Below are 25,629 nucleotides of genomic sequence, written 5' to 3' on the forward strand. Positions count from 1 at the left end.
CATGTAAACGTGGGAATTTCCCCGGACCTCCTCGCTATATTAATTCGCAGGCATCTAACGTCTGAACAGATTGATAATTCAACACACCAACACTATCAATGTCTGAATACATCCTTGTGACAGGTGGCGCAGGCTACATCGGATCCCATACCGTACTTGAGTTGCTCAGCAACGGCTACAAGGTGATTATTGTCGATAACTTAAGTAACTCTTCCTACGATGCCGTGGCCAGGATCGAGTTCGTGGCCAAACAGGCGATTCCGTTCTTCAAGGTGGATCTCCGCGACTACGACCAACTCGCTGTCGTTTTCCAAGCCTACAAGGTGACAGGAGTCATCCATTTCGCTGCGTTGAAGGCCGTGGGAGAGTCGTCGCAGATCCCCTTGGACTACTACGATAACAACGTCAACGGCACCATCACGCTTTTGAGGGCCATGAAGGCCCACAACGTCCAAACAGTGGTCTTCAGCAGCTCTGCCACAGTGTACGGCGATGTGACTCGTTTTGGCGATAATCTGATGATTCCCATTCCTGAGCACTGTCCCACCGACCCCACCAACCCCTATGGAAAAACCAAGCGCATGATCGAGAATATCCTCGAGGACGTATATGCCAGTGACAAGGCCAACTGGACCATGGGTATTTTGCGCTATTTCAACCCCATGGGGGCCCATCCTTCGGGGTTGATTGGCGAGGATCCTTTGGGCATCCCCAACAACTTATTGCCGTACTTGTCACAGGTCGCCATTGGCAGACGTGACAAGTTGTCGGTGTTTGGCAGCGATTACGACAGCCACGATGGCACGCCCATCCGTGACTACATACATGTAGTAGACTTGGCCAAGGGCCATATCAGTGCCTTGAACTACTTGAAAAAGTCTACCAGCGGACTTTACCGTGAGTGGAATTTGGGCACAGGCAAGGGCTCCACCGTTTTTGAGATCTACCACGCCTTCTGCAAGGTCGTAGGTAGGGAATTGCCATACGAGGTGGTGGGCAGAAGAGCTGGCGATGTGCTCGACTTGACTGCGAACCCTTCGCGAGCCAACGAAGAGTTAGAGTGGAAAGCTGAACTCGGCATTGACGATGCCTGCAGTGACTTGTGGAGGTGGACCAGCGCCAATCCGTTTGGTTTTAATCTAGACAACTATTCGTGGAAAATTGTTGGCGACAACTACGAAAACCGAGCCCACACCGTGGAGAATGGGGACTTGTCAGTCACTTTCCTAAACCACGGAGCCATTATACAGAAGCTTTCCTACAAGGGAGTATCGGTCGTGAACGGGTATGAGAATCCTCAGGACTATAGTTTGAAGACCAATCCATTTTTTGGTACGACTGTGGGCAGAGTGGCCAACCGAATTGCCCATGGAAAGTTCAGTCTCAACGGGACCAGCTATCAGGTGACCCAGAACGAGCACCCCAACACCCTCCACGGAGGATTGAGTGGCTACAACACCAGAAAATTCTTGGGCCCAGTAGTCAAGGAAAAGGAAGGCATTTTCACAGTGGAATTCTACTTGAAGGACGCAGACTCCCCAGACGGTTTCCCTGGAAACCTCGATACCTATGTGAAGTACAAGATCAGCCAGGACACTGTTGAAATCGAGTACCAGGCGTCCCTCGAGGACGGAAGCTCGGTGGACGCTACCATCGTCAACCTCACGAACCACTCCTACTTCAACATCACCCCTAATTCCACTCATGACAACACCATTTTGAAGCTTGCAAGCAACCAGGTACTCGAGGTAGACGAAAACAAGATTCCCACTGGCAAAACCATTACCGACACCAGAATAAGTGTCAACGAGCCATTAAAAGTTACTAAAGATATCAACTACGACACTGCCTTCGTGGTCACCAAGGAATCCCATTCGATTGACACTAGGGGCCACGAACTTCAGCAAATCGTCGAAGCGTCTCACCCAGACTCCAAGATTAAATTGGTGATTAGCTCCACCGAGCCTGCATTCCAGTTCTACACTGGGGATTATACCGACACCAAAGGCTTTGGATCCAGAAGTGGTTTCTGCATTGAGCCTAGCAGGTACGTTGACGCCATCAACTCTGAGGAATGGCGCGATCAAGTCATCTTGAAAAAAGGCGAGGTCTATGGAGCCAGAATCGCGTACAAGATTATCGGATAAATTGCTGGACACAGTAGTATAGTCATAGAATAAGGAAAATTCATAATAAACAGGAGTACAAGTATAGCGTAGAAATGGGAAGGTTTAGAGGTTTGTGTAGGAAACACAATGAGATCTCATATGAATAATATGAATTAACGAAATATTTATTGGAATTAGCATGATTTCAGTCACACGAATTTTAGGTCAGGTGGGGTCTTAAGAATATGCCGATACAATTCGAGTATAAATCTGTCGAAATTGTGTTTTGAACTATCTCGAAGTCACCCACAGAAGGGTACTGTGAGGCTTCTAGGCTTCTAAAGCCAGAACCTGAATTTTGCTATAGTTGGGTACTGAGGTGAGATATCTAGACAAAACTCTGAGCAGGCTCTAATTCTTCCCCAAATATTAATTACATGAGGATTCTGTGCTTTTGTGCTGATTGGATGGCCCTGTAGTTAAAACTTCATATCAATACCTTAACTATTGCATTAAGGATGTTTTGCCTAGAAATACCACCGTGTATTTGATATATCTCCGAAACAGTTCAAGCTTCGTTCCTCATGGCCCAATGGTCAAGGCGTCTGGCTACGATTTAGTAACCACTTCTCGGTTGGAACCAGAAGATTCCAGGTTCGACTCCTGGTGGGGAAGCTTTCTTTTTGGCTCTGGGCGCGATATTTGGTAGGCGCACGCCCCACTATCCTATACAAGATCCGGTTTCCATTTCCTATCAAACACCAACATGAAGTTGTACTCGATCTACATCCTCAACAAGGCTGGAGGCCTCATCTATCAGAACAACCTCGACCCCTCTCTTAACAGGCTAACTGCCAACGATTATCTCGTTTTGGCAGGTACTCTTCATGGAGTCCATGCCATTGCCGCCAAGTTGACGCCAACCATCGTGGGAAAAGACAGTACTAGTACCACCAGTGGGACAGATCCCACCGCCAACAACGCGTTGTTGCTTTCAACTGGAAAAGTGCAGAACTCTAACACAAACAAAACAGGCTTGGGGAGCATCGAGACAGACTTGTTCAATCTCTATGTGTTTCAGAGCTTAACCGGGATCAAATTCATTCTTATCACGTCGCCAAACCCAATTGTGCATAATATGCAGCATACCCCAGAAACTCTGTCAAAATTGGCTGCAGACTCGGGAGTTCCCACTAAAGGCGAGCTCCAGAAGCAGCACGAGCAAGCCAGTGAAACGTTCCGTCATTTGTACGTGCTCTACTCGGACTACGTAATGAAAGATCCGTTCTACTCGTTGGACATGCCTATCAAGAGCCAGTTGTTTGACCTCAAAGTGGGCGAATTGGCTGCTCTGGTATGAGCTATGCTGCTGAAGTATATTGAAGATGTCTATATTCCCACCCTCCAGTAACATTCTGGAGCCTGGATGGAATTATGTCAAAATTATCGTCTTTATCCCCTTTGCATTTCGATCATTTCGCTCAAGCCGTCCTCCAAGCGAATCCTCGGACTCCACCCCAACTCCCCGATCTTCTCACAGCTCATAGAGTACCTCATATCGTTGTACTTCCTGTCCTCCACAAATTCGACATGTTTCTGGAGTTCAAATGGCTCATCCTTGAAGTAGAGCTTGCATATCTTTTCCACCAAGGCAACGTTCAGGATTTCGTCCCCATTGCCCACATTAAAGACTTGGCCCTTGTTTGGGCTTTTCCATACTAGCTCTAACGCCCGTACCAAATCGTGGACGTGCAAGTAGCAGCGGAGATTGCTACCGCTGCCGTGAATCCGAACGGGTTTTCCACTGAAAAGTCTGTTTATGGCTGCTGGAACCAACTTATTTGGATACTGCCTTGGCCCATACACGTTGTTGGGCCTCACTATAGAAATTGGAAGTTTCCACGAGCATTTGTAGGAGTTTATGATCATATCTAACGATGCCTTAGAAGCGGAGTAAGGATTTGTAGGACGGAGGGATGCACTCTCGTCGGATTGGATACCTTCATCTCCATATACCTCGTCCGTCGAAACATGCAAGAAATTGAACGTTTCCTCTGGATTGGCCAATTTAACTAGTCGAAAGCACTCTAATAGGTTGGCGGTGCTGAGGATATTGTTGGAGATAACATACAAAGGATCATCAAATGATATGTCCACGCTGGATTCGGCTGCGAAATTGATCACCTCAGTTATGCGGTTAGTGTTGAAGTTGAAGACTAATAACTGTTTCAAAAACTCGAGCTCTAAAGCCAAGTCCCGTTTAATGAATTTGAAGTTGGGCAACGAGGTCAAGCTATCAAGAAATTTAGTAGAATAGCTGCTGACATAGTTTAGTTTATCGATACATGTAAAGTGGTAGTTGGGGTACTTTGTAACAAGATATTCGAGAAAATGCGAGCCAATAAACCCAGCACCACCTGTAACTAAAACGTAACGCTCAAAAAGAGTCTCTGTCATCTTGGTCAACCTAGGGACTTTGAAGAGTATTGGTATCTATTTTTTCAATTACAGAAACTGAGCAAATTCGATTTGATGTGTTTTTTTGTGGAGAAATGACAGGAGTACAACGTTGCAGAAGTGTTGGGAATCGGTAGAGTCATGACTACAACGTTGTAGAATTCCATGAGATAATTTTTTCCAGGGCCATGCCTTCTAACCAAGGTTTATTCTGATTTTACTGGTGGATTTATCCTTCCGCAACGTTGCATTGCAGAAAACGATCCCCGGGCCACGTTTCTGCGAGTCTAGGCCTGGCTCAGCAACGTTGCAGGATGTATTAATTTTTTGGGGTATGCAGGGACTCACGTCAGCAGGTGGAGTGGAGACACCGATGCCTCACGATTGTTAGCTATGAGCATGCCGGAGAAATTGAATCAGGAGTGCATGAGTGTCTGCATTCGCACCAAGAATGCGTGTCTGCATATCGCCTCCACGGCCTGGGCTCGTGACCTGGCCTGGCCCGCGCTGCAACGTTGCACTTGTTTTCCAGCCTTTCTCACAACCCGAAGGGCTGAGACTCAAAAAAACTGGCTATCAGTATATATGCCAGCAGGCGAAGCACACGTTCCCATCTCCTTCCCAGCAGTATATAAGCATCCGTGTCTGCCATCGTCATGAGAGTCAACCGCGTGGATTACCTCCTCAATCCCATACCCTCCAACCAGATGACGCAATCTTTTGACTTCACCAACCACTCCCACCGTCGCCACAACCCGTTGACTGGTTCCTACATTCTCTGCTCGCCACACAGAGCCAAGCGTCCATGGCAGGGTGCTCGCGAAGAGATCAAGAAGATGAACTTGCCGTCATACGATCCCAAGTGCTACTTGTGCCCAGGAAACATTCGAGCCACTGGCGACAGAAACCCTAAATTCGAGGCTACCTACGTGTTTACCAACGACTATCCTGCCGTCAAGTTGGAACAGCCAGATTACGTGGAAAACGAGCCTAAAGACACCGTCAAAGGAAGGCTTCTCAAGACAGAAGGTGTCAAGGGAAAATGTTTTGTCATCTGTTTCAGTCCCAACCACAACCTCACGTTGCCGTTGATGGAGGTGGCAGAGCTCACTAAGGTGGTCGACACCTGGCAGAAGCTTTACCACGATTTGGGCCAGGAAGCTGGCCATGGATCGCCCTACAAGTACCTCCAGCTCTTCGAGAACAAAGGCAGTGCGATGGGATGCTCCAACCCCCATCCACACGGCCAGGCGTGGTGCTTGGACATCGTGCCCACCGAGGTCCAGCACGAACTCAACAACATGAGCAGGTACTACCGTGAAAACCAGACACACATGCTTGGAGACTACGTGCAATTGGAAATCAAGGAAAAAGAGAGGGTGGTGGTCCAGAACGACTCGTTTCTCGTGGTGGTCCCCTACTGGGCATTGTGGCCTTTCGAGACGCTCTTGATAGCCAAAGAACACCTCAGGTCCACCGAGGACTTCTCCGACAAGCACAAGACCGACTTGGCAGAAATCCTCAAGAAATTGACTACCAAGTACGACAACCTCTTCAACACATTTTTCCCGTACTCCATGGGGATCCACCAGGCTCCGTTCCAGTGCACGGATGAAGAGAAGAACGCCAGCTGGTTCCACATGCACTTCTACCCTCCGTTGTTGCGGTCTGCGACCGTCAAGAAGTTCTGTGTGGGCTTTGAGATGTTGGGCGAAGCCCAGCGTGACTTGACCAGCGAACAGGCTGCTGGGCGGCTCCAGGACTTGGACGGGGATGTCCATTTTTTGAACCGTTAGAAGAAGCTGTTCGAACGGTTACTGTGGAAGGAGAGTCGGTTTGGTTCTCTGGAAGTAGGGCTGATTATGAACGTTCTCTGGTAAAGAGACTGCTTTGAACTGTGTTCAAAGAACGGCATGGGACTTCGAGTCCTGCTCATAGATTGCATTTAGTTTACCTTGGCATATAGATAAGCATAGGAAAACATTCTACCGATATTTTACACTCATAACTCAGTTTCAATAATGACTTGGGAAGCTTGAAGAATAGTACTAAGTGAAGTACACTGATTTCGATCAAAAATTTCTAGCTAAGAAAAACTACCAATGTAGATACTCTTGGTAGATTGACCGAGTTAAGGAACAAACAGCTGGTCTGCTTTTGACTGAATGATGCGAAATTAGCTGAAGTCCATGAGAATTTTCTGTTTCCATACAAGCATACTTAATAGCTAGTACATAGTACATGACTATCCATCGATATTTGATAACTAAGCCTACATGCGGAGCATATGTTAGAACTCCCAAAGTATGTGTCCAAGTATATGGATATACGGTATGGCTCAACTACCCCCAATTCTATCATAGTATGTATCACTTAGACAAGAGCCAATATGCCATATACTGAAATAAAACAGAAATCAAAGACCAAATAGACTCGTAATTCAGATGCTAGCATCACATCACTCACTCTTTCACCCAAGCATGTTCTACTTCGTCGCTGCAATACCCAGATATCACCTGGCGCTACCATGTACCAGTGCACTTTTGCGAAGCTCATCGAAAAATTTCAACCCCAACCATGACCGAGGAAACCACCATCTCCAAGCCACCTTTGGAGGTCAGAAACGGCACTGATGCCACAGTCGGCAAGGGCTTGCCGTTCACGTTCGGTAGACGGATTTTGGAGAACGAAGAGGACGTTTTCACTCACAATGCTTGGGACCATGCGGAATGGGGCCAAGAGCAGATCGACCAGGCCAAGGAGCTTATCGCCAAGCAGTACGACCATCCTGTCAGCGAGTTCGACAAGAAGATGTACAACGAGAATCCCGCCAAGTTCTGGGACATTTTCTACAAAAACAACGGAGAGAAGTTCTTCAAGGACCGCAACTGGCTCCAGATCGAGTTTCCATTGTTGTTCGAGGTCACTAGCGCCGACTACCAGGACCCCTGTACCATTTTGGAGATCGGCTGCGGTGCTGGGAACACCTTCTACCCTATCTTGAACCAGAACAAGAACCCTCACTTGAAGATCTACGGATGTGACTACCTGAAGGTGGCTGTGGATGTAGTCAAGTCCAACGAGCAGTTCCAGCCCAACCACGACAAGGGAGTGGCATACTCGTCAGTGTGGGACTTGGCCAACCCCGAGGGCCAGATTCCTGACGATATGGAGCCCCACTCCGTCGATATCGTCATCATGGTATTCGTGTTTCTGGCCTTGAACCCCAACCAGTGGGCCCAGGCTGTGAAGAACCTCGCCAAGGTATTGAAACCAGGAGGAAAAATCTTGTTCCGTGACTACGGCAGGTACGACTTGGCACAGGTCAGATTCAAGAAGGAACGCTTGTTGGAGGACAACTTCTACATCCGAGGCGACGGAACCAGAGTGTACTTTTTCACCGAGGATGAGTTGCGGGAGATTTTTGGCACCATGGGCGGGTTCAAGGAGGTCAAGATCGCCACCGACAGACGGTTGTTGGTGAATAGAAAGAAGCAGTTTAAGATGTACAGAAACTGGCTCCAGGCGATGTTTGAGGTGGCATGAGGGGTGTAGATATAGTAGACTCATAGACTGTTAAAACGGCATATTAGATATAATGTAAGTAATAAGTGAAATTGATATAAACGATAGCGAAAGCGAATAGAAAAACCTCTAGATTCTAGCTTGAGAAAGGCAACGAGCAAGCAAGGTTAGTAAAAATGGATATTATTAATTGGCGAGATGTCTAGAGCAGAAATGATACGAGTAATCATGGATAGTATACGATTAAGTTCAGCTGAAAAACAGCAAGACATCTTTTTCTAAATTCGTACCTAAATGATTTCAAAGTCGAAAGAAAATCGGGTTTTGGCGATGTACATTCAGCACGAGTAACTCTAAGCTTATGACTGTGGGTGTGCCCATAAATTATCATTAGATGCAAAACCAAGTGTTACTGAGAAAGACTTAGATGACAACGTTGCATGCTACCTGGTCGTTGCAATTACTCATCTTTTACTTCTACTTCTCTGAATTTCATGTTCATAGTCATAAACCTATCCAAAATGGTAAATGGCAAGAAAGTTTAATATTGGGAAGAGCCTGTGTTTTTCTAGTATTTTGGAAATTGAACTTCAGAAACAATAGTAATATCAATCACTTTTCAGGGTCCAGGCATTTGCTATCTATCTGTCTTTTGATTAATCATGTCCTCCGGTAGCGACAGGGAAGGTGTTTAGTGATTTTGGATTTTTTATCAATTGTAACTATAGCGGGTCACATCTTGACAATGCCTAATTATTACAATGTCTGATCTTGACAATGCTTAATTATTCATCACGTAAACAAACCAATTCACTTGGTTGAATTGACAGGTATTGATCTCTAAAACCACCTTTCACGGCTGCAAAGAGTGATTTTGATTTTCAAGGAATAAGTGAGTTTCTCATCCTGTTAAGTGAAATCTTCTCACAAACCTTGTGAGTATTGATTTTATCATCTATGGGTTGGTTTCTTTCGAGTTGCCTTGGATGTACAAAAAGGTATAAAGAGCTTTTAAATATGGACTTTATTAGCGGCATGATCATTCATTATTAAGTTCTATTCCACCCACTCTACACCTTGTAATGTATGACGAGAGTTCATTTCTAGCGCTAGAATATAGTATCTTACTCGAGTTTTGGCGTGAATTCTGATTTCCTAATTCTCATTACGATCCAGATATCGATTGCTTATCTCGGGAGTCGATCTCGGCCAGCCCGCTGGCCACCAACACCGTGATGTACAAGAAGTTGTCGAGATGCTTGAATGCCTTCCACAAGTCCAAGATTCCGCAGTCAGGGTTGTTGACCCATGCAGTCATGTCCAAGCCCTGGATGTAGGGACGGGCGAAGGTTCCCTGGGCAAATAAAGACGGCAATACCTCGCTCAACACGGCGCCCAACGATACGGCGGCACCACTGGCACTGGTGGGGTAGATCGGCGCCTGGATCACCTCGGTGGACCCGCACACGTACACCTTGACAGGCACGCGCTGGAACTTGAGCGACGGCATCACTATCCGGGCAACCCGCTCGTACTGGTACAAGTTGTGGGCCACGATGGCGTGCCACCAGGCGTTGGAGTCGGCTTCGCCTAGCGCCATGATGACCTTGGCGTTGCCATTGAGAACAAAGCTGGACTGCTTCAACAGGTTGACCACCGTCTCCTGGAGCGATCGGGCGTAGTCCACGGTCCCACTCCCGGTGGTGTAGATGAACGGGATGATGTGGTCGCGCGGGTACTGGTCGCACCGCAAGGTGAGGGTCCAGACTGCACTGGTGGTGCGGACAGGAAGATGGAGGTAGTCGTGGAGCACGCCCACCGGGAGGTTCCACTTGATGGGGACTGACTCGTACTCCAACCATACTGGCTGCGTGGCCACCGCCTTGTCGTGGCGACCGAAGTACTCCACCAAGGCCGCGAACTCCACCGCAAAGTACGACTGCCGGTACACCCGAGCCAAGTACTGGACGGGGCCACCTGCGGAACGGAACACGATCCGCACGTTGACCAGCCCGTTCCACACGCTCTCCTTGACCTCGATGGATTGCATGGTCGTCAACTGGCGGTGGTGGCGTTCTGGGGGCGTTCTGCTGGCGTTGCACAGTGGGCTGTAAAAATTACCGGCTCTACCGCTCCTTATATAGACCAGGTCACATTTTATTTGTTCGCAGTGCGCGCACTGAGCGGCTAGCCTAGGCGTCTATCTTTTGCAGCATTACAGCGCCACCACCACCACTACCAGAACACCACCACTGGTGGCTATCACAGCCTGTTGGGGCTCCTCGGACAGAGTGCTGTCACCAGCCTGGCGCTGTCTTCCATGCGTTGACTTTCTCCTGACAACGATGCCGCAGCGAACAATAGATCAAGCGAACTGCATAGGCCAGCACTGGCGATTGTTCCCCATCCAGCCATGACCAGCCACCCCAGCGAATCAACCCCAGTGGCTGGAACGTATATAGTGAAGGGGCGATGCCCACAACCGCTGTCAAAGCACACCACGCCAGGCGCATTCAGACAGCACGACAGTGACAGCACGAGACAGTGCATTCTACGAAGCTATCAACCAGGCATCATACTGAGGCAATTGAGGCTGATTACGACGTCAGTGCCATTTTATAGGAGGCTCATTAATCGGTCATTTATTCAGGCTTTCTAAGAGGCTGTTATCGACTCCAGTCTTTGACTCTAGTCATTGAGCTCCAGGAAGTGCTATTCAACTGCTATTCTCATCCAACTGGTGTTCCCATCCAGCCAGTGCTCATTCAAACCAGGGAGGCTCATTGAACTCCAGGCAGTGCCACTTAACTGTTCCCACCTAGCGCCATCTATTCCGTTCCATTCACTCAGAGAGTCGTTGAACTCCAGACTGTGCCCATTTCCCATCCAACCAGTCCCCATCCTGCAACCATCGAATCCCATGAAGCACGACAACTCCTCGAAGCAGGTTCTCTCGCCTCAGGACCTCCCGCCAACCATCCCAGCAGGTCTCAAGCTCGATGCCCTCGACTTGACCCACGCAGTGGCCAGCTACCGACCCAGCACCTTCGAGCCATGGGACCTCCCGTCTTCCTTGCCTGTTTTCGATAAAGCTGGGCGCTTGAAACGGCCTCGCAAAGGCGACCGCAGAGTCGTCAGCATGCCCGTAATTCCACACACGTACTCACCACCTCCTAGCCCAGCAAAGGACTTGCCGTCACCGCCTCTTGAGCAAGACCCTCTCCCCTCAAGACCACCCTTGCCCAAGAAAGAGCTCTCCAAAAACCCTAGAGCTGTCTCGATGTACGTGCTCCCCAGGATCATGAGTAGAGTCGCTGATCCGCTCGATTCACCTGAATCTGCCCCCTCAGGAGGCTTATCGCCAATTGCATCCGTGCCGACTCCCCGTGTCGTCACTCCTGTCGACAGCATTCCCTTGTCGCCCGTCAGAATGGCTCCCACTAACGTGCCTCGCATCATGGAAGGCATTAAGGTGTCCCATAATTCCTCAAGAGCGGGACCTGTTGCGATCGATCTCGGTCTGCCCATGAAAACCCTGTTTTCACCACCATCAGAACCCCCATTATCTACAGCCACTCCCACCTCTTCTAGTCCACTGAGATTGGAGCCTGCCATGGTTGCATATTCATCACCAGCCAAATCCGCATCTTCTGATTCACGAATCCAATCATCTTCCCAACATTTTCAACCACCAATTGTGTGGAAATCGCCAAGCCGATTGGATAGATCGCTCCTTCCACCATCTCCACCAGCCAAGAACGGATTCTCTGTTCCCGACAGCGACTCTCCAGTCTCCCAAATTCACCCTTACGCTATCCGTTCAACAGATCATACCATCGCATATCCAAAAGTTCGCAAAAACCCCTCCAAGCCACAAGTTCCTGAAAAGAAGCCTGTCCAGACCCTTGCGAGCCCTCATACAACTCACTCGGAAACTTCACCACTGACAAGCATTGGAAGTGCGGACCTTGATGAGATTTATAAGTACTACGGAAGCATTCACACTCCTGACTTCCATATTCCAAAACATCTAGTTATTGACGATGACAATGATAGTCTCTTTTCGGAGTCTTTGAGCATAGATGAAAGTTTTGTTGCTTCAGAATCTAAATCGTTGTCATCTGCTGCATCTTCACTCGTTTCACATGAACATGCCCTTCACCATACAGAAAAATCAAATAAGGAATTAGATTGTGGTTCAGAAACTTCATCTATTTTACCTAGTACATTTGAAGAAGCGAAGCTTGAGGATTTCCTTTCACACGAGCCAGAATTAGGAGTCCACCCAGATGATATTAGTTTAAAGGACAGTTTATTCTCTGGTATGGATCTTGAATTCGAGAGCTTTAGAGAACCAAATAGAACTGTCAGTGTTCCCATGCTTCCATACCTGAATCGCTATCTGTCTAGTGTGTCTGTCAATACCAACAAGGACCTTCCTAGCGTCCCAATAGAGAAAAAATCGGAAACATCTTCCAAGGAACAGCAACCACTTCAGGTAAGGAAATGCAGAAACCTCAAAAGTTATCAAAGAAAAGCCCTGGATAGATACTCTGTTAGTCTGAACCTGAGATATCATCTGGATAGACTATCGGTTTCATCTAGCAAGGCCATGGATAGACAAAGCAGGCAGCCTCTGGACAGGCACTCTATTCAGTTCTCTTCTAATCAAAGTCAATGGTCAGTTTCAAGCAGATCAACCAAGTTAAATGACGCAAAAAGTGATCTTCAAGCGTACGTGAGACAGCGGCCTTTCAGTTTCTGCTTAGATAGCGGAAGCGATTACTCTTACTCCAAGTACGGTCTTGTTTCATCTGTTGACAAAAGAAAGACGAGACCGAGATCTTACTCACAGTCGGATAAGAGATCCGCTAGTTTCAACATTAAATCACGCAATAGCTTGAACTTCGAGCCAAGTGCCCAAGCAACCAGCCAAGGAAGCATAGGCTCAGGACAAAGCAATCTCACTTCGCTGCAAGCTGGTAAAAGCTTCAGGAGTGTGAGTGATTTTGGAGACGCCAATAGAAGCATGCATTCATTCAAATCTCCCAATTTGCACTCGAGAGGTTTCGGGTCCTCCCATCCTTATTCTCAAGATTTAAAAGAGTCAATTTGGGAATCAAGCGAAAAACGGGATAGTTCCTACATCGCTAACACTGCATCTCAGAAAAGAAGCGTCAGCGATTTCACGTCTCTTCATCCATCTGAATCATTTCATACGGCCCCCACATCTCCCACAGGGTCCAACAAGACACCTCCTGCATTAAAGCCAGCAATTTCAGCAACATCTATCGCCCAATTGCCGCCAACAAAGTCTCCTACGAGGGCCCAGCATAGTTTTACATCCAATTCGAGCATCGACACAAAGCCCAGAAATGTCCTGCTTCCTAATATCTCTGGCAAAGCCAATAAGAGCAAGGCACTTCCCTCCACTCCAGAAAGACAAAATAGATTCGGAGACCGGGCCAGGTATTTAATTTAGATGCCAGCATATCACCACGCTCCGAGGGCGTGATATCCACAGTTGTTTAGTTCATAAGTCATGTATTATAGATCATTACTAGTCAATGTAGAAGAGGCACGATTGATAGATTTATAGTCTTCCTCTAAAGTATCTTCATGCCATCCATTCAAGGAGTCACCTCTCTTGGGCTCAATGATGAAGAAGGTCTTTACAAGGAAGTAATATTACACCACTCCTCGTTTGGGAAGCAAAATATGGCATCCATTACAACAAAAACGAAGCCTTCCTAGACATTAACAATCCCTCAAAGCTTCACCACTTGGTCATCGCCCTTGTATCTGGCGATTATCTCTTCCAATCCGTACTTAACAGCGATCTGCTTGTTAATGAAGCGTCCTCCCAAGTAGTGGACCCGATTTTCGTTGTGGAAATGAGCTGCACATGGCTTGGGTGCAGTTAAGCTCACTAGCATGGCAGGATTGATATCCAAATCGACAGGTCCGTTTTCCACGTCCCAGCCAGACGGGATGTCAATGGACACAATGGGGGCAATTTTGCCATGGCTATGCGCCAAGTGCTTGATCAAGTCCTGGAAGGGGTCTCTGATGGGTGGTTTGAACGAAAACCCGAACAACGAGTCGATGATAAGGGAAGTTTGGGGCGAGTCTATCACTGCCAAAACCTCTTCCAACGATGAGATTTCAGGAACCTCCAAGTCTTGGAGCTGCTTGAGGAGACTGGAGTAGAGTTGGTTTGACTTGGACTTCTTGGGGTAGTACAACACGGGAGAATAGCCTCCCCATAGTTGGAGGTGTCTGGCTGCAACTAGACCATCACCTCCGTTGTTTCCGGGACCCACCAAGACCACCACACGGTTTGCCAACTTTGATGGAGTGAAGTCTTGCACCAACGTCTTGCTGGCCTGATTTGGCGTGGTGGATGGAGGGTATTGCTTGTAGATGGCATGGGCCACTGCCAATCCTGCCAATTCCATGAGCTGGTCGATGGAGTAGGCACCAGTGGACATCAATTCCTTGTCCAATTGGATTGCTGCGGCTGCTGAAAGGGTCTTGAACGACATTAGGGCGGGATTAATGCGTTTGGGTCCGTGGAGCTTCGGAGAAGTTGAATCGGATGATTGCTGATACTGTCACGTGGATACTCACGTGATGTACTTGGAGACTCAGGAAGTCTTTACTAATTAGTGGTATACCTTCCGATAAGTAATGATGTGATTCACTGCTAAACAAGGGTGTGTACATTCATTGCGTCTACCTCTGATCTTGCTGAAAAAGTTTCCAGATTTTGCATCTCGTCTACTTCTCTCAAGCTAATATTGTTCAATTGCGTAAGCCAATTGTTGGTAATGAGCCACAAAATAGGTGACGACTAAAGAATTAATGATACTTTTCGAGATAGGAAGTAATTTCCCGAGTATCGCTTGAGAGTCGTTCAAGTAAGAAGGAGTTCGTGGTTTTCGAATTGAACAAACCGCCTCGCAGAGTATTGTAGGGATGTTCCCTACTACAATATTTTTTGACAAATTGGAGCTCATAAGCCCCTCTATAGATATAGATATGGTGGTGTGACACTATCGAGAAAGAATGGCGAAATAATTGTAATGTATAGTACGGGCTATTGCAGGCTTAATCGTGAGTTAAATGCAGCCAGAAATAGTATACATTCATGGGAAAATACTGGAATAAGGTGATTTTCGAGCAATCATGATGATAATCAACGATTATTTTTATTTCAAAACTAGAGGTTATGATGATTTAAATGATAAAGGCAATTCTGAAGCTTTTACTAGGCGGCCTTGTCAATTCTACATCAACAGCTATTGTTCACTGACCCTTGGCGTAAATGTAACAGTGCAGGTCTACATTTATAGTCGTCTCGTCAATCCACCGCTTTTCCTACATTGTTCCATTGCCTCCAAAGCATGGAAATGTTGCTGTATCCATCTAGATAGACCCTGCTAGCCGAAAATTGAAGCGGAATTTTGACACCAGCCAATTCCGCGAATACCCATTTGTTACAAGTCTCTGGACTCCAAGCCTAACCACTCTTGGTGAGTTACCCCAAGACCCTTAGCAGCCACTATGTAGCACTTCTCCAGTAGCATTTTCACCCAATTCTCCCAGGAACCTCCACCCAATTCTCCCAGACACCTCTAACCAATTCTCCCAGGAACCTCCACCCAATTCTCCCAGACACCTCTAACCAATTCTCCCAGAATCACTCCGCCTTTCTCGCCTCTCACCACGCCGTTCCAATCCTTCTGCTATTCTGTCGCTGGCACGTTCTGTCCTGCTCCACAACACTCACCTCTTCTGCCTCTTCTGCCTCTACTGCCTCTTCTGCCTCTACTGTCTTTTCTGCCTCTACTGCCCCTACTGCCTCTGCCCCTCCATAGCCTCCCTCAACCAGTCCCTGCTCGTCTCGACGTGTCCTCCTGCACACACCACCATTGAACAACAGTCCATGAAAAAACACCTACTGAGCCATTGACTACCACCGATTCTTGTCCCACCATCACGAGTCGCCCACTTCACTGCCCCTACTCAGTCTGGGCCGTCCCTTCCACTGCCTGCAATTGTCTCACATCGTCCGCTGGCCGTTTTCCTTGCGTTTTCCGCTAGACGATTCCCCTACTAGGCGAGCCCTCGTCTACTGTCACACATCTTCTTAGATCCCACGCCACCATGGACTCGCTGTACGCGTACGAGTCGCCCTCCATGAGCCAGAACTCGCCTATGATCAACTACAGAAAGGACGCCAAAAAAGGCGTCAAGTTCACCTTCATGGTTGTGGGTGAACTGGGCACTGGAAAGACCACGTTCATCAACAGCTTGTTAAACAAGAAGGTGTTGAGTCACCGCTACGAGGCAGCCTCAGGTCATGCCAAAACCGTGGGCGAAACCAAGACCTTGACCTTCACGTCCGCCAAGTCGGTGGCGTTGCCAAACACTGCCATTCTCACCAAACACGAGTTCAACCCCCGTACCGTCAACGAAGAGCCGGGAATCGCGTTGACAGAAACCAAGGTCGAGATGATCGACGACGACAACATGAAGTTGTTGTTGAACATCATCGACACCCCGGGATTTGGTGAGAACTTGAACAACGAGCTCTGCTTCGTGGAGATCGAAAACTACTTGAAGCAACAGTTCGACTTGGTGTTGGCCGAAGAGACCCGTATCAAGAGAAACCCGCGTTTTGTCGACACCCGAGTGCACGTCTTGTTGTATTTCATCACTCCTACTGGTCATGGTTTGAGAGAAATCGACATCCAGTGCATGAAGAGATTATCCAAGTACGTCAACATCATCCCCGTAATCGGCAAGGCCGACTCATTCACCGAGTCGGAATTGAAGCATTTCAAGACCCAGATCAAGATCGACATCAAGAAGTTTAACGTGCCTATCTTCCAATTTGACAACTACTTGAACGAGTATGACGAAGATGAGGACCATGAGTTGATCCAGGAGTGTAAGTTCTTGGCAAACCTTCAACCCTTTGCTATAATATCGTCTGAACACGAGTTCGAGGTCCGCGACTCCAGAAATGGCCAGACCAGAATAATTAAAGGAAGACAGTATCCTTGGGGTTTGGTGGATATAAACGACCCCAAATACAGTGATTTCCCGATCTTGAAGTCGGTAATCTTGGGCTCCCACTTGCAAGACTTGAAGGACTTGACCCACGACTTCTTGTACGAGACCTACAGAACCGAGAGATTGACCAAGGTCACTGCTGGCTCCAACGGCAAGAATGCCGCAGAGGAAGAGTACGATGACAGCGAGTTCCACGACACTGTGGAGCACCACCAAGACAACTCCACCAAAAACTCCAACCACTACTACAACGACACGGTGCCTTCCATGTCCAATTTGGCCCAGATCACCAATGCATCAGGCAGTGAGTTGACTGAAGCCAATGGCGACGACTCATCGATTACGTCGGCCGACTCATCTGTCAAGAAGTCCAAGTCGATGTTGTTGGAAGACGAATCCAATGAAATGCCATCTCCCAAATTGAAGGACAGTCCTTCTTTCTCATCTTCCACTTCCACGTTATCGTTGGAGCACCACGTCCCCCACACAAACTTTAACAAGAGTGAATACCTTCCCCCACCCAGAAACCTCAACCCCAACAACACTGCATTCAAGAGGTTGTCGATTGGCCCTCAGCGCAACCAGTTGCGTCAAATTTCCGAGACCGTTCCTTACGTGATAAGACACGAAAGAATCTTGGAGAGACAACAGAAATTGGAAGAAATGGAGATGGCCAGTGCAAAGGAGTTAGCCAGTAGAGCCGCATTGTTGGAGCAAAAGGCCGCCGAGTTGAAGGCCAAGGAGAAGTCGTTAATGAAGAGGTTGGAGCTCGAGAGACAAAGAAAGTTAGCTGTGGAAAGCCCCACAAAGAGCGAGTCTACCGTTGAAGATCCCCCAGTCGCGGAGGACCAGTCCTTGGCGGAGACCGAAAGTGTAAACACTCTTGGTAGGGCAGAAACCGACACAGAGGCATAGTGTTATTTTTATACTGATGTACAGTTGTTTTTGAGCAGGATGTAGAGGTCGTGGAGTAGTGAGTTTTCTGATATATCAACCTTGAATGATTCAACTAAGCTCAAGGTTTATTAATCCTTTCCGGTCCGTTAGCTACTGCCCAATGATGGCTATCAATTCACCTTGGGTGGAGCTTGGCGTCCGTTTAAGATTGCATTAAGTACTTCTTTTCAATAATAGTATGTTGAATATGTTAGAAAGACTCTTCAAAAGTAATATGGATAAATAATATTTAGTTCTTCGTCTTGTTACCTGTACGGTAGTTATTTCACCTAGAAAGCTAGAGAAATTTATCAAGCATTATGCATTCCGGTTGCAAGAAATTATTAAATCTGTGGTGCTACTGTCTTGGCGAAGTTTTGCACAACGTATCAGAATTACGTTTTGATTCCATACTCCTGCGATTATGATAATATTGGATCAATAACCCCGCTATATCCTTTGTATGAATCTAAATTTACGGATAATGGTTTAAAAGAGAATAAATGAATAGAACATAAATTAACTAAAGAGTAGCTATAATAGATAATTATTGACTGACTCTACAGGAAATGTAAACAATCACAATATATTTTGGTATAGTACATAAGAGAATTAAACAAAATTAGATAAGTAGTTATTCAGTGAACTAAGTATCTGTTACTTAGATTACTGAAATCCCAACGTCTTCAAACTTCGTGACTCTGGTGCTTGGCCAAGTATGCGTTTTTAGCCTGCTCTCTCTTTTCCAAGTTGCCGTTCAATGGGCCCTGGATCATTTCCTTGGACACACCATTGCTGATCAAGGACTTCCATGATCTGAGGTTTTCGAACCCGTTTTGAGCAAACTGGTAGTCGACAAATGCCTTTTGGATTCCGGCTTGGGAGGTGGCCACAAATGGACCGTGTTGGACAATGTTCTGGTCCAACTTCTGGCCACCAATAATCACGAACTCGACGTCTTCTCCCGACTCAGGGTTGAGTCCTTCCACGGCATCACCGTCCACATCAAAGAAGTGGTTGTGGTGTTGCTTTGCTAGGGTGTCGTTGTTGAGAACCAAACTGTTTCCCTTCAACACGTACAAGAAGTAGTTGAAGTCTTTCTGGAGCTCCTGCTTGAAGTGGGACCCAGGCTTCATCTGGAAGTAGTAATAGTTGATGGGAGTGTAGGCCAACTCCTTGACGGACTCCACTCCGTAACTCTTTCCCGAGATGACCCTAACTCGGAGCTTACCCTCCTGCTGTACCACTTCTGGAATCTCCCACGCCCTCAAGTCTCTATATCTGGGCTCTACGTTCTTCAAGTGTTCTGGCAAGTCCACCCACAATTGCAAGCCAACATTTGGTGAGCCATCTTCGCTGGGAATGGGCATTTCCGAGTGCACCACACCCTTTCCGGCCGTCATGAACTGGAGATCGCCAGAGTAGAGGATCCCCTTAGACCCTGTGAAATCCTCATGGGCCAAGGCTCCGTTCAAGATGTAGGTGATGGTTTCTTGTCCCGAGTGTGGGTGTTCTGGAAACCCGTTGGTGCTTCCACTGGAGAAGTGGTCGAGCATAAGAAACGGGGTGAAGTTTCTGGCGCTCATGCCTCCGATGGAACGACGGACACGAGCGCCTACGCCTTCGGATTGTTCCTGGGCGTAGATGATTTTCTTGATAGTTCTTAAAGCGGACATTGATAGGATTTTTACTTTTGAAAAAATTTTAGTTGGAAGCAGAACAACTGAAGAGAGACCCCCTTATATAGGCGGGCTTAGCTGGTTGTTCAATCGTGGATGTCAGGCATTATTAAACCGGATGTAAGTCGTTACTAACTTTACTAAAGTCACGTGGATAACATTTGACGTGCATTTCACTCCGCACTATGCAGCTTAGTGATGCGCAAGCCCTAATTGGCAGAGACTGGTTGCAAATTTGGCAGCGCTAGTGACCGTCACGATTCTAGAATGCTTCCACCATCTTACTGTGTTCTAGAAGTCTCTGGGCCCTTCATGGGCATTCTGGTGGTTACGGGTGGGGTTTAAGCGTTCCCATGTAGTGGATATTAGTGCTTACAAATCGCACTAATTTACAAGATTTTACTAATGCGAAGCGATCACGTACGGCTGACTATCCGGTCAAAGAGTACTAACACGGTAATTTGAGCCTAGCTCAAAATTTGTCGGTTTCTAATAATGTAAGGCATCCTGAGACAAAAATAGTAGCACTGTCCTTTCGTGTTGATTTTCAGATGCTACTTTCCTAATGATAGCAAATGGGTCTTCTGGATGCTATCGGAGTTAGCACTGTAGCAAATTTTTCTAGCCACCAACAGCAAGGAGATAACTAGTTTGAAATTGTGGCCGGATTTACCTAGTCCGGGGAATTCTGCAGGCAATAGTACATAAAGAACTAAGACTGCAACCCTCAGAGTTTACCAGTTTAGCGTCGATATCGGCATGTAACTTACGTACAGCCATAAACTGGTTGGCGACTCCATTCCTATGTATTTAAACTATCCCAGCAACGGCTAAGCCCCACTGTGTGTCCGATACAACCGTACTTTCTAACGTTAATGGTCTTAGTTATCTGTGCAGAAGTCATAAATTGCCCCATAACTAGAAATTCGCATAAACCCCTTGACATTGACATCTTAGCTCTTTTATTTGTCCTTGCTCAACCACGGCTGAAATATCTAAGTGTTTTCAATTAGGAATTAATTCTCTTATACTAAGAACTTTCAATAATATCAAAAAACCTGCAATGCACCAAGCGATACTATCCGATAAAAATAAAATTGACCCAAACCAGATTTGTACTGAGAGTAAATTGGGGCTCAAGGACCGTACGGAATGCGCTTTACCTGCTACTAGTGCCAGAATGTCCATCCACACCATAAACTTCTACGACTTCCACTGCGTGCAGAGAGAGATTATACATTTGGGGCTCGAAAGGCCTAGGAATATACACTGAATTACACAAAAAATAGGAAGCCAGTCGTACCTACCGCACTATGGAGCAAAATATCCTTATTACGCTCTCTGCGACACCATAGCAACCAGTGGCCCGCAAATCACGGTGCAATGAGTGCCGGTGGATACACCGCGAAACGGCGGGGAATGGTGCGTACTTGTGGTACCACCACCGCGCATCCACCAATTTCACAGCTCTCGCCATGGCCTTCCGTGCCACGTCGCACGCGTGTCCGTCTACGGGTTGCTCTCCTCGTCAACTCACAGCCCACCACGACATCCAACCTCGTCATACTACCATGCACCTACAGGCCACCTACTTCGACATGCCGTTCCTAAATCCCTATTGCCTGTAGGCACCATTTCCTGCCCATCTCCCTGCCAATCTCCCTGCGCATCTCCCTAATTTCTCTCCCTTTTCTCTCCCATTCCTCTCCCTACTTTCTCCCTAATTCCTCGCTAGCTCGCACTCCCGCCCCTCGCTTATCACGAGGATCATTCTTTTCGAAAAAATTGACACTGTTGACTATCAACATCTTCTACGTGTAAGCATCCCTTCCCCGGATACTACCAGTTGTCACTAGCTATCAAGAGCCAACGGCGCAATCGTCCCGCTCTGCTCCCCCATTGCCACTGCTCCCGTCACTGCCACCACCACCGTCGTGCTACCACGTCCTAGCCACTTCCCTACCACAGCAAGTACAACCACACTACCCACCGCCACCATGGAGATGCTTCAGATCTTGGAAAATGCCATCTTGAATCCGGATCCCAACAAGAGAACCGAGGCTGAGTTGAAGTTGGCGGAAGCCTCCAACAACCACTTTCCCGAGTACATGAACTTGTTGGCAGATGCGGTAGCCAACCAGGACGCCAAGCGGGAAGTCCGTATGTTGGCAGCCATCGGGTTGAAGAACCAATTGACGTCTAAAGAAGACAAGAACCGCATTGCCCAGGCCCAGAGATGGGCCGCATTGAACACCGAGTTGAAGCAGAAGATCAAGGATATCTCGTTGAAGACTTTGGGCGACAGCGACGACAAGGTCGGTGCGTCGTCCGCGCAATTGGTGGCTGCCATCGCCAACATTGAGTTACCCAAGAGCGAGTGGCCTGACTTGATCCCCATCATCATCGAGAACACCAAGCCTGAGAACTCCGTCAACCTCAAGAAGACCTCGCACACCGCCATTGGCTACATCTGCGAGAACGCGGACCCCAACAACCCTGCCATCATCGCCCAGGCCAACGGAATCTTGATTGCCATCATCCAGGGTGTTCAGAGCAGCGAAACCTCCAAGGAAGTCAGCCTTGCTGCCTTGAACGCGTTATTCAGCTCGTTGGACTTCATCAAGCACAATTTCGAGAAGGAAGGTGAAAGAAACTACATCATGCAAGTGGTTTGCGAAGCCACCCAGGCAGACGACAACGAGTTGCAGGCCAGTGCCTTCGGATGTCTTGCCAGAATAATGTCTCTCTACTACAGATACATGTCCCTCTACATGGAGAAGGCATTGTATGGATTGACCGTCTCTGGAATGCAAAGCGACGATGAAAAGGTCGCCTGTATGGCCGTCGAGTTCTGGTCCACTGTTTGTGAAGAAGAATTGGAAGTTGCCTACCGCAGAGAGGACTTGGGCTTGGGTGCTGCTCAGACCGATTCCCGCCCAGATTTGGTCTCCTACAACTTCGCTTTGGTCGCTATCCAAGATGTTTTGCCCACCTTGTTAACTTTGTTGACCAGACAAAATGAAGATCCTGAGGATGATGACTGGTCTGTTGCTATGGCTGCTGGTGCATGTTTACAATTGTTCGCCCAGAATGTCGGTAACTACATCGTTGAACCTACTGTGCATTTCGTAGCTGCAAACATCGCTGATGCCAACAGCTGGAGAAATAGAGAGGCTGCTGTTATGGCTTTTGGCTCGATATTGGAAAACCCTGATATTGATAACTTGAAAGACGTCATTCCGCAAGCCTTACAGCCCATTCTTGGTTTAATCAATGACGACGTCTTGCAAGTCAAGGAAACTGTTGCCTGGTGTTTGGGTAGAATCGCTGACTTGGTCATTGCTGCCATTGATCCTTCCAACTTGCCTGCCATTTTGGAGGCTTTGGTGACTGGTTTGCAAGATCACCCAAAGGTTTCTACTAACTGTTGTTGGGCATTGATAAATATTTTAGAAAAGTTGTGCCCAAATGCTTCATTCGAGGATTCCAGTGTGATGTCACCTTTCTATGCCACCATTGTGCCAATTTTGATTCAATTGACCGGTAAGAACGACAATGAATTCAGCTCAAGAGCATCTGCATACGAGGCCCTCTCTACCTTTGTTACCCACAGTGCCAACGACACCATGCCAGTCGTCCAAAACATTGCCACAGAAGTATTGTCGAGATTGGAGACTACCATCAGTATGCAATCTCAAGTCAGCAACAGTGAAGACAGGGGTAATTTGGAAGAATTGCAAATCAACATCTTATCGTTGTTGACCAATGTTATCAGAAGATTGAGTAATGATGTTGCTCAAGCTGCTGACAATTTGATGTCTATGTTCTTGAAATTGTTGAGTGCACAAGAAAAGAACTCATTGATTGAAGAAGATATCTTTATTGCTATCTCAGCAGTTGCTGGTGCGGTTGGTTCCGGTTTCAACAAGTACATGGGGGCCTTCTTACCTTACTTGACTCAAGCCTTGCAAAATACCGATTCTCCAACCTGCAACACTGCCGTTGGGTTGGTCGCAGACTTGTCACAATCCTTAGGATTGGGTTTGATGGAATACTTGGACGGATTGATGAACATCTTGGGTGCAAACTTGAACAATGCTGAGGTCAGAAAGGAATTGAGGCCCGCAATCTTGTCTTGTTTCGGTGACGTCGCTACCTCAATTGGATCTGCGTTCCAGCCATACCTCGATATCGTCATGCAAATCTGTATACATGCATCTCAAATTGAACCTGAAGATCAATCTATCGAAGCGGTTGACTACGTGTTGAACGTTAAGGAATCCGTGTTGGACTGTTTTGTTGGAATTGTTGGAGGCTTGGGTGACCATCCTGCGGCAATCCACCCTTATATCGGAGCTATCTTCCAATTCTTGGAAAGGGTTGCGAGTGACATCAACATGTCTGCCACTGATGCTGTTTGCAGATCTGCAACTGGATTGTTGGGTGACTTGGCTGCTATGTATCCCCAAGGAGAGTTCAAGCAAGCATACCTCCAACCCTGGATCACCGAGTTCATCAAGAAGACCAGATCGAACCAGTACTTCGAAGACAAGACCAGGGAAGCCGCCAGATGGGCCAGAGACCAGCAAAAGAAGCAAATGGCTTTATAATCGGTCTGTGGACTTTGCGAAGTGTCAACTTTGTGTTAAATATCCCAGTTCATTGCCTTGCACAGACAGGGTGGTTTGTTGTGCTTTCCTATTTATTCATTAATTGTCATGTTTCACGCCTCTCATTTTACCTCTACATTTATTACATTTTCAACTCATCTCATCTTATCACTTCTCTCATCACCTCTCATCATCTCTCATTACCTCTCACCCCTCTCACATCTCTCAGCCTCATCTCATTCATACCATAGTCATCGTTATTAGATAACATCCCTCTCATACATCTCTATACATTATGTATATAATACACATTTCTCATATAAAAAGACTAAGTAGCTGTTAAGGTACAGGTTTGGGTCTAGTGTATACTTTGCACTAGTTATTGACAAACAAAAATTGTCTACCAACTTGAGAACGTATGATTGTAGAAAACCAACAGGTTATGGCCATTCAGACTACTGTTCAAGCTTCAGTCTGTCGCGTTGTTGTAGAACTGCCTAGACCGCAGTAAAATTTGACTACGAGTTACGGTCCATAGTGAAATCTGTCTACTTGCCGTCTGTGAATAATAGCGGTCATATGGTCTTAGTGCTAGAACTCCACTAATCAGTCTGAGTAATTAAAACTCTGCTCTCAGTCTGTAACAATATCAACTCCACTAGTTGCACTCTGGTTAATATCATACAATAACTACGTTCTATAGTAATATAAACCCGGAGTGATATCTGACCAAATCCACTTGTCAGTTGTAGTAATTCACCTGCAATAATACAGAGTGGCATATGTCCAGCTCCTCCCACGGAAGAGGAGATTCTCAGTAAAGTAACTCGTAGCCGTGGCTACCCAGTACTGTCCCGGCATTACTCCTGCCTCATTTGACCACTTCGGGACGTCACCAGCATGGCATTCGGTTCCAGTTGAAAATGTAGAATGCTGACTAAATCCACTCGGAAAATACCCTCCAAGGAGAATTGCAACTATAAGACCATTCCTGGTGGTGCAGATAAAATACTAAAGGAGGCACCCGTAAGCAGGCATCCGCAAGCAGGCATCCGCAAGCAGGCAAATGTCACGACGTCGCAGCCAGTTCGATGGCTTTGCCGGAAAGCTTATTCGGATGGGGGACGGCTAGTGGCCCGAAGCAGCACCATGCAGTCCGGGCCACGCTGCATTGTCACTGGCATTTGTCCCAAACGGTGGTCAAATGATGGCCATGGACAGGAACTTTGGTCG

General features: G+C 47.2%; 11 protein-coding genes and 1 non-coding gene across 12 annotated transcripts; 8 read left to right on the forward strand and 4 right to left on the reverse strand.

The window, feature by feature from the left end:
* Nucleotides 1-98: 98 nt before the first annotated feature.
* On the forward strand, nt 99-2,147 carry GAL10 (bifunctional UDP-glucose 4-epimerase/aldose 1-epimerase; the record flags this gene model as incomplete). Its single annotated transcript, XM_020210068.1, has 1 exon — nt 99-2,147. The coding sequence occupies one exon, from the start codon at nt 99-101 to the stop codon at nt 2,145-2,147; it is 2,049 nt and encodes a 682-aa protein (XP_020064612.1).
* A 530-nt stretch (nt 2,148-2,677) lies between these two features.
* Nucleotides 2,678-3,468, forward strand: CANTADRAFT_66966 (TRAPP subunit; the record flags this gene model as incomplete). The annotated part of the gene is made up of 2 exons (XM_020210942.1): nt 2,678-3,237; nt 3,313-3,468. Exons 1-2 carry the CDS (start codon nt 2,875-2,877, stop codon nt 3,466-3,468), a joined length of 519 nt encoding a protein of 172 aa, XP_020064613.1. The 5' UTR covers nt 2,678-2,874.
* Nucleotides 2,687-2,783, forward strand: CANTADRAFT_t137. The gene has a single exon. It is a non-coding gene; the product is annotated as a tRNA-Arg (tRNA).
* Nucleotides 3,469-3,560: 92 nt separating the features above from the next.
* GAL102 (Gal102p) lies at nt 3,561-4,565 on the reverse strand (the record flags this gene model as incomplete). The annotated part of the gene is made up of 1 exon (XM_020209995.1): nt 3,561-4,565. The coding sequence occupies one exon, from the start codon at nt 4,563-4,565 to the stop codon at nt 3,561-3,563; it is 1,005 nt and encodes a 334-aa protein (XP_020064614.1).
* A 656-nt stretch (nt 4,566-5,221) lies between these two features.
* Nucleotides 5,222-6,361, forward strand: GAL7 (UDP-glucose:hexose-1-phosphate uridylyltransferase; the record flags this gene model as incomplete). Its single annotated transcript, XM_020209994.1, has 1 exon — nt 5,222-6,361. The coding sequence occupies one exon, from the start codon at nt 5,222-5,224 to the stop codon at nt 6,359-6,361; it is 1,140 nt and encodes a 379-aa protein (XP_020064615.1).
* A 781-nt stretch (nt 6,362-7,142) lies between these two features.
* On the forward strand, nt 7,143-8,111 carry ABP140 (Abp140p; the record flags this gene model as incomplete). The annotated part of the gene is made up of 1 exon (XM_020209895.1): nt 7,143-8,111. The coding sequence occupies one exon, from the start codon at nt 7,143-7,145 to the stop codon at nt 8,109-8,111; it is 969 nt and encodes a 322-aa protein (XP_020064616.1).
* Nucleotides 8,112-9,255: 1,144 nt separating this feature from the next.
* On the reverse strand, nt 9,256-10,140 carry CANTADRAFT_52408 (uncharacterized protein; the record flags this gene model as incomplete). Its single annotated transcript, XM_020210078.1, has 1 exon — nt 9,256-10,140. The coding sequence occupies one exon, from the start codon at nt 10,138-10,140 to the stop codon at nt 9,256-9,258; it is 885 nt and encodes a 294-aa protein (XP_020064617.1).
* Nucleotides 10,141-10,825: 685 nt separating this feature from the next.
* Nucleotides 10,826-13,715, forward strand: CANTADRAFT_260054 (uncharacterized protein). The gene has a single exon (XM_020207620.1). The coding sequence runs from the start codon at nt 11,011-11,013 to the stop codon at nt 13,570-13,572; it is 2,562 nt and encodes an 853-aa protein (XP_020064618.1). The 5' UTR covers nt 10,826-11,010; the 3' UTR covers nt 13,573-13,715.
* On the reverse strand, nt 13,476-14,956 carry CANTADRAFT_261269 (NADHX epimerase). The gene has a single exon (XM_020207659.1). It carries the CDS (start codon nt 14,633-14,635, stop codon nt 13,859-13,861), a length of 777 nt encoding a protein of 258 aa, XP_020064619.1. The 5' UTR covers nt 14,636-14,956; the 3' UTR covers nt 13,476-13,858.
* A 1,024-nt stretch (nt 14,957-15,980) lies between these two features.
* Nucleotides 15,981-18,338, forward strand: SEP7 (septin). Its single transcript, XM_020207752.1, has one exon. It carries the CDS (start codon nt 16,260-16,262, stop codon nt 18,084-18,086), a length of 1,827 nt encoding a protein of 608 aa, XP_020064620.1. The 5' UTR covers nt 15,981-16,259; the 3' UTR covers nt 18,087-18,338.
* Nucleotides 18,339-18,696: 358 nt separating this feature from the next.
* CANTADRAFT_26397 (pirin family protein) lies at nt 18,697-19,903 on the reverse strand. Its single transcript, XM_020207753.1, has one exon. The coding sequence runs from the start codon at nt 19,781-19,783 to the stop codon at nt 18,794-18,796; it is 990 nt and encodes a 329-aa protein (XP_020064621.1). The 5' UTR covers nt 19,784-19,903; the 3' UTR covers nt 18,697-18,793.
* Nucleotides 19,904-21,783: 1,880 nt separating this feature from the next.
* Nucleotides 21,784-24,396, forward strand: CANTADRAFT_51093 (karyopherin beta; the record flags this gene model as incomplete). The annotated part of the gene is made up of 1 exon (XM_020209901.1): nt 21,784-24,396. One exon carries the CDS (start codon nt 21,784-21,786, stop codon nt 24,394-24,396), a length of 2,613 nt encoding a protein of 870 aa, XP_020064622.1.
* Nucleotides 24,397-25,629: the final 1,233 nt, after the last annotated feature.

This window comes from Suhomyces tanzawaensis (genome assembly GCF_001661415.1).
Source record: "Suhomyces tanzawaensis NRRL Y-17324 unplaced genomic scaffold CANTAscaffold_4, whole genome shotgun sequence".
Taxonomy (NCBI): domain Eukaryota; kingdom Fungi; phylum Ascomycota; class Pichiomycetes; order Serinales; family Debaryomycetaceae; genus Suhomyces; species Suhomyces tanzawaensis.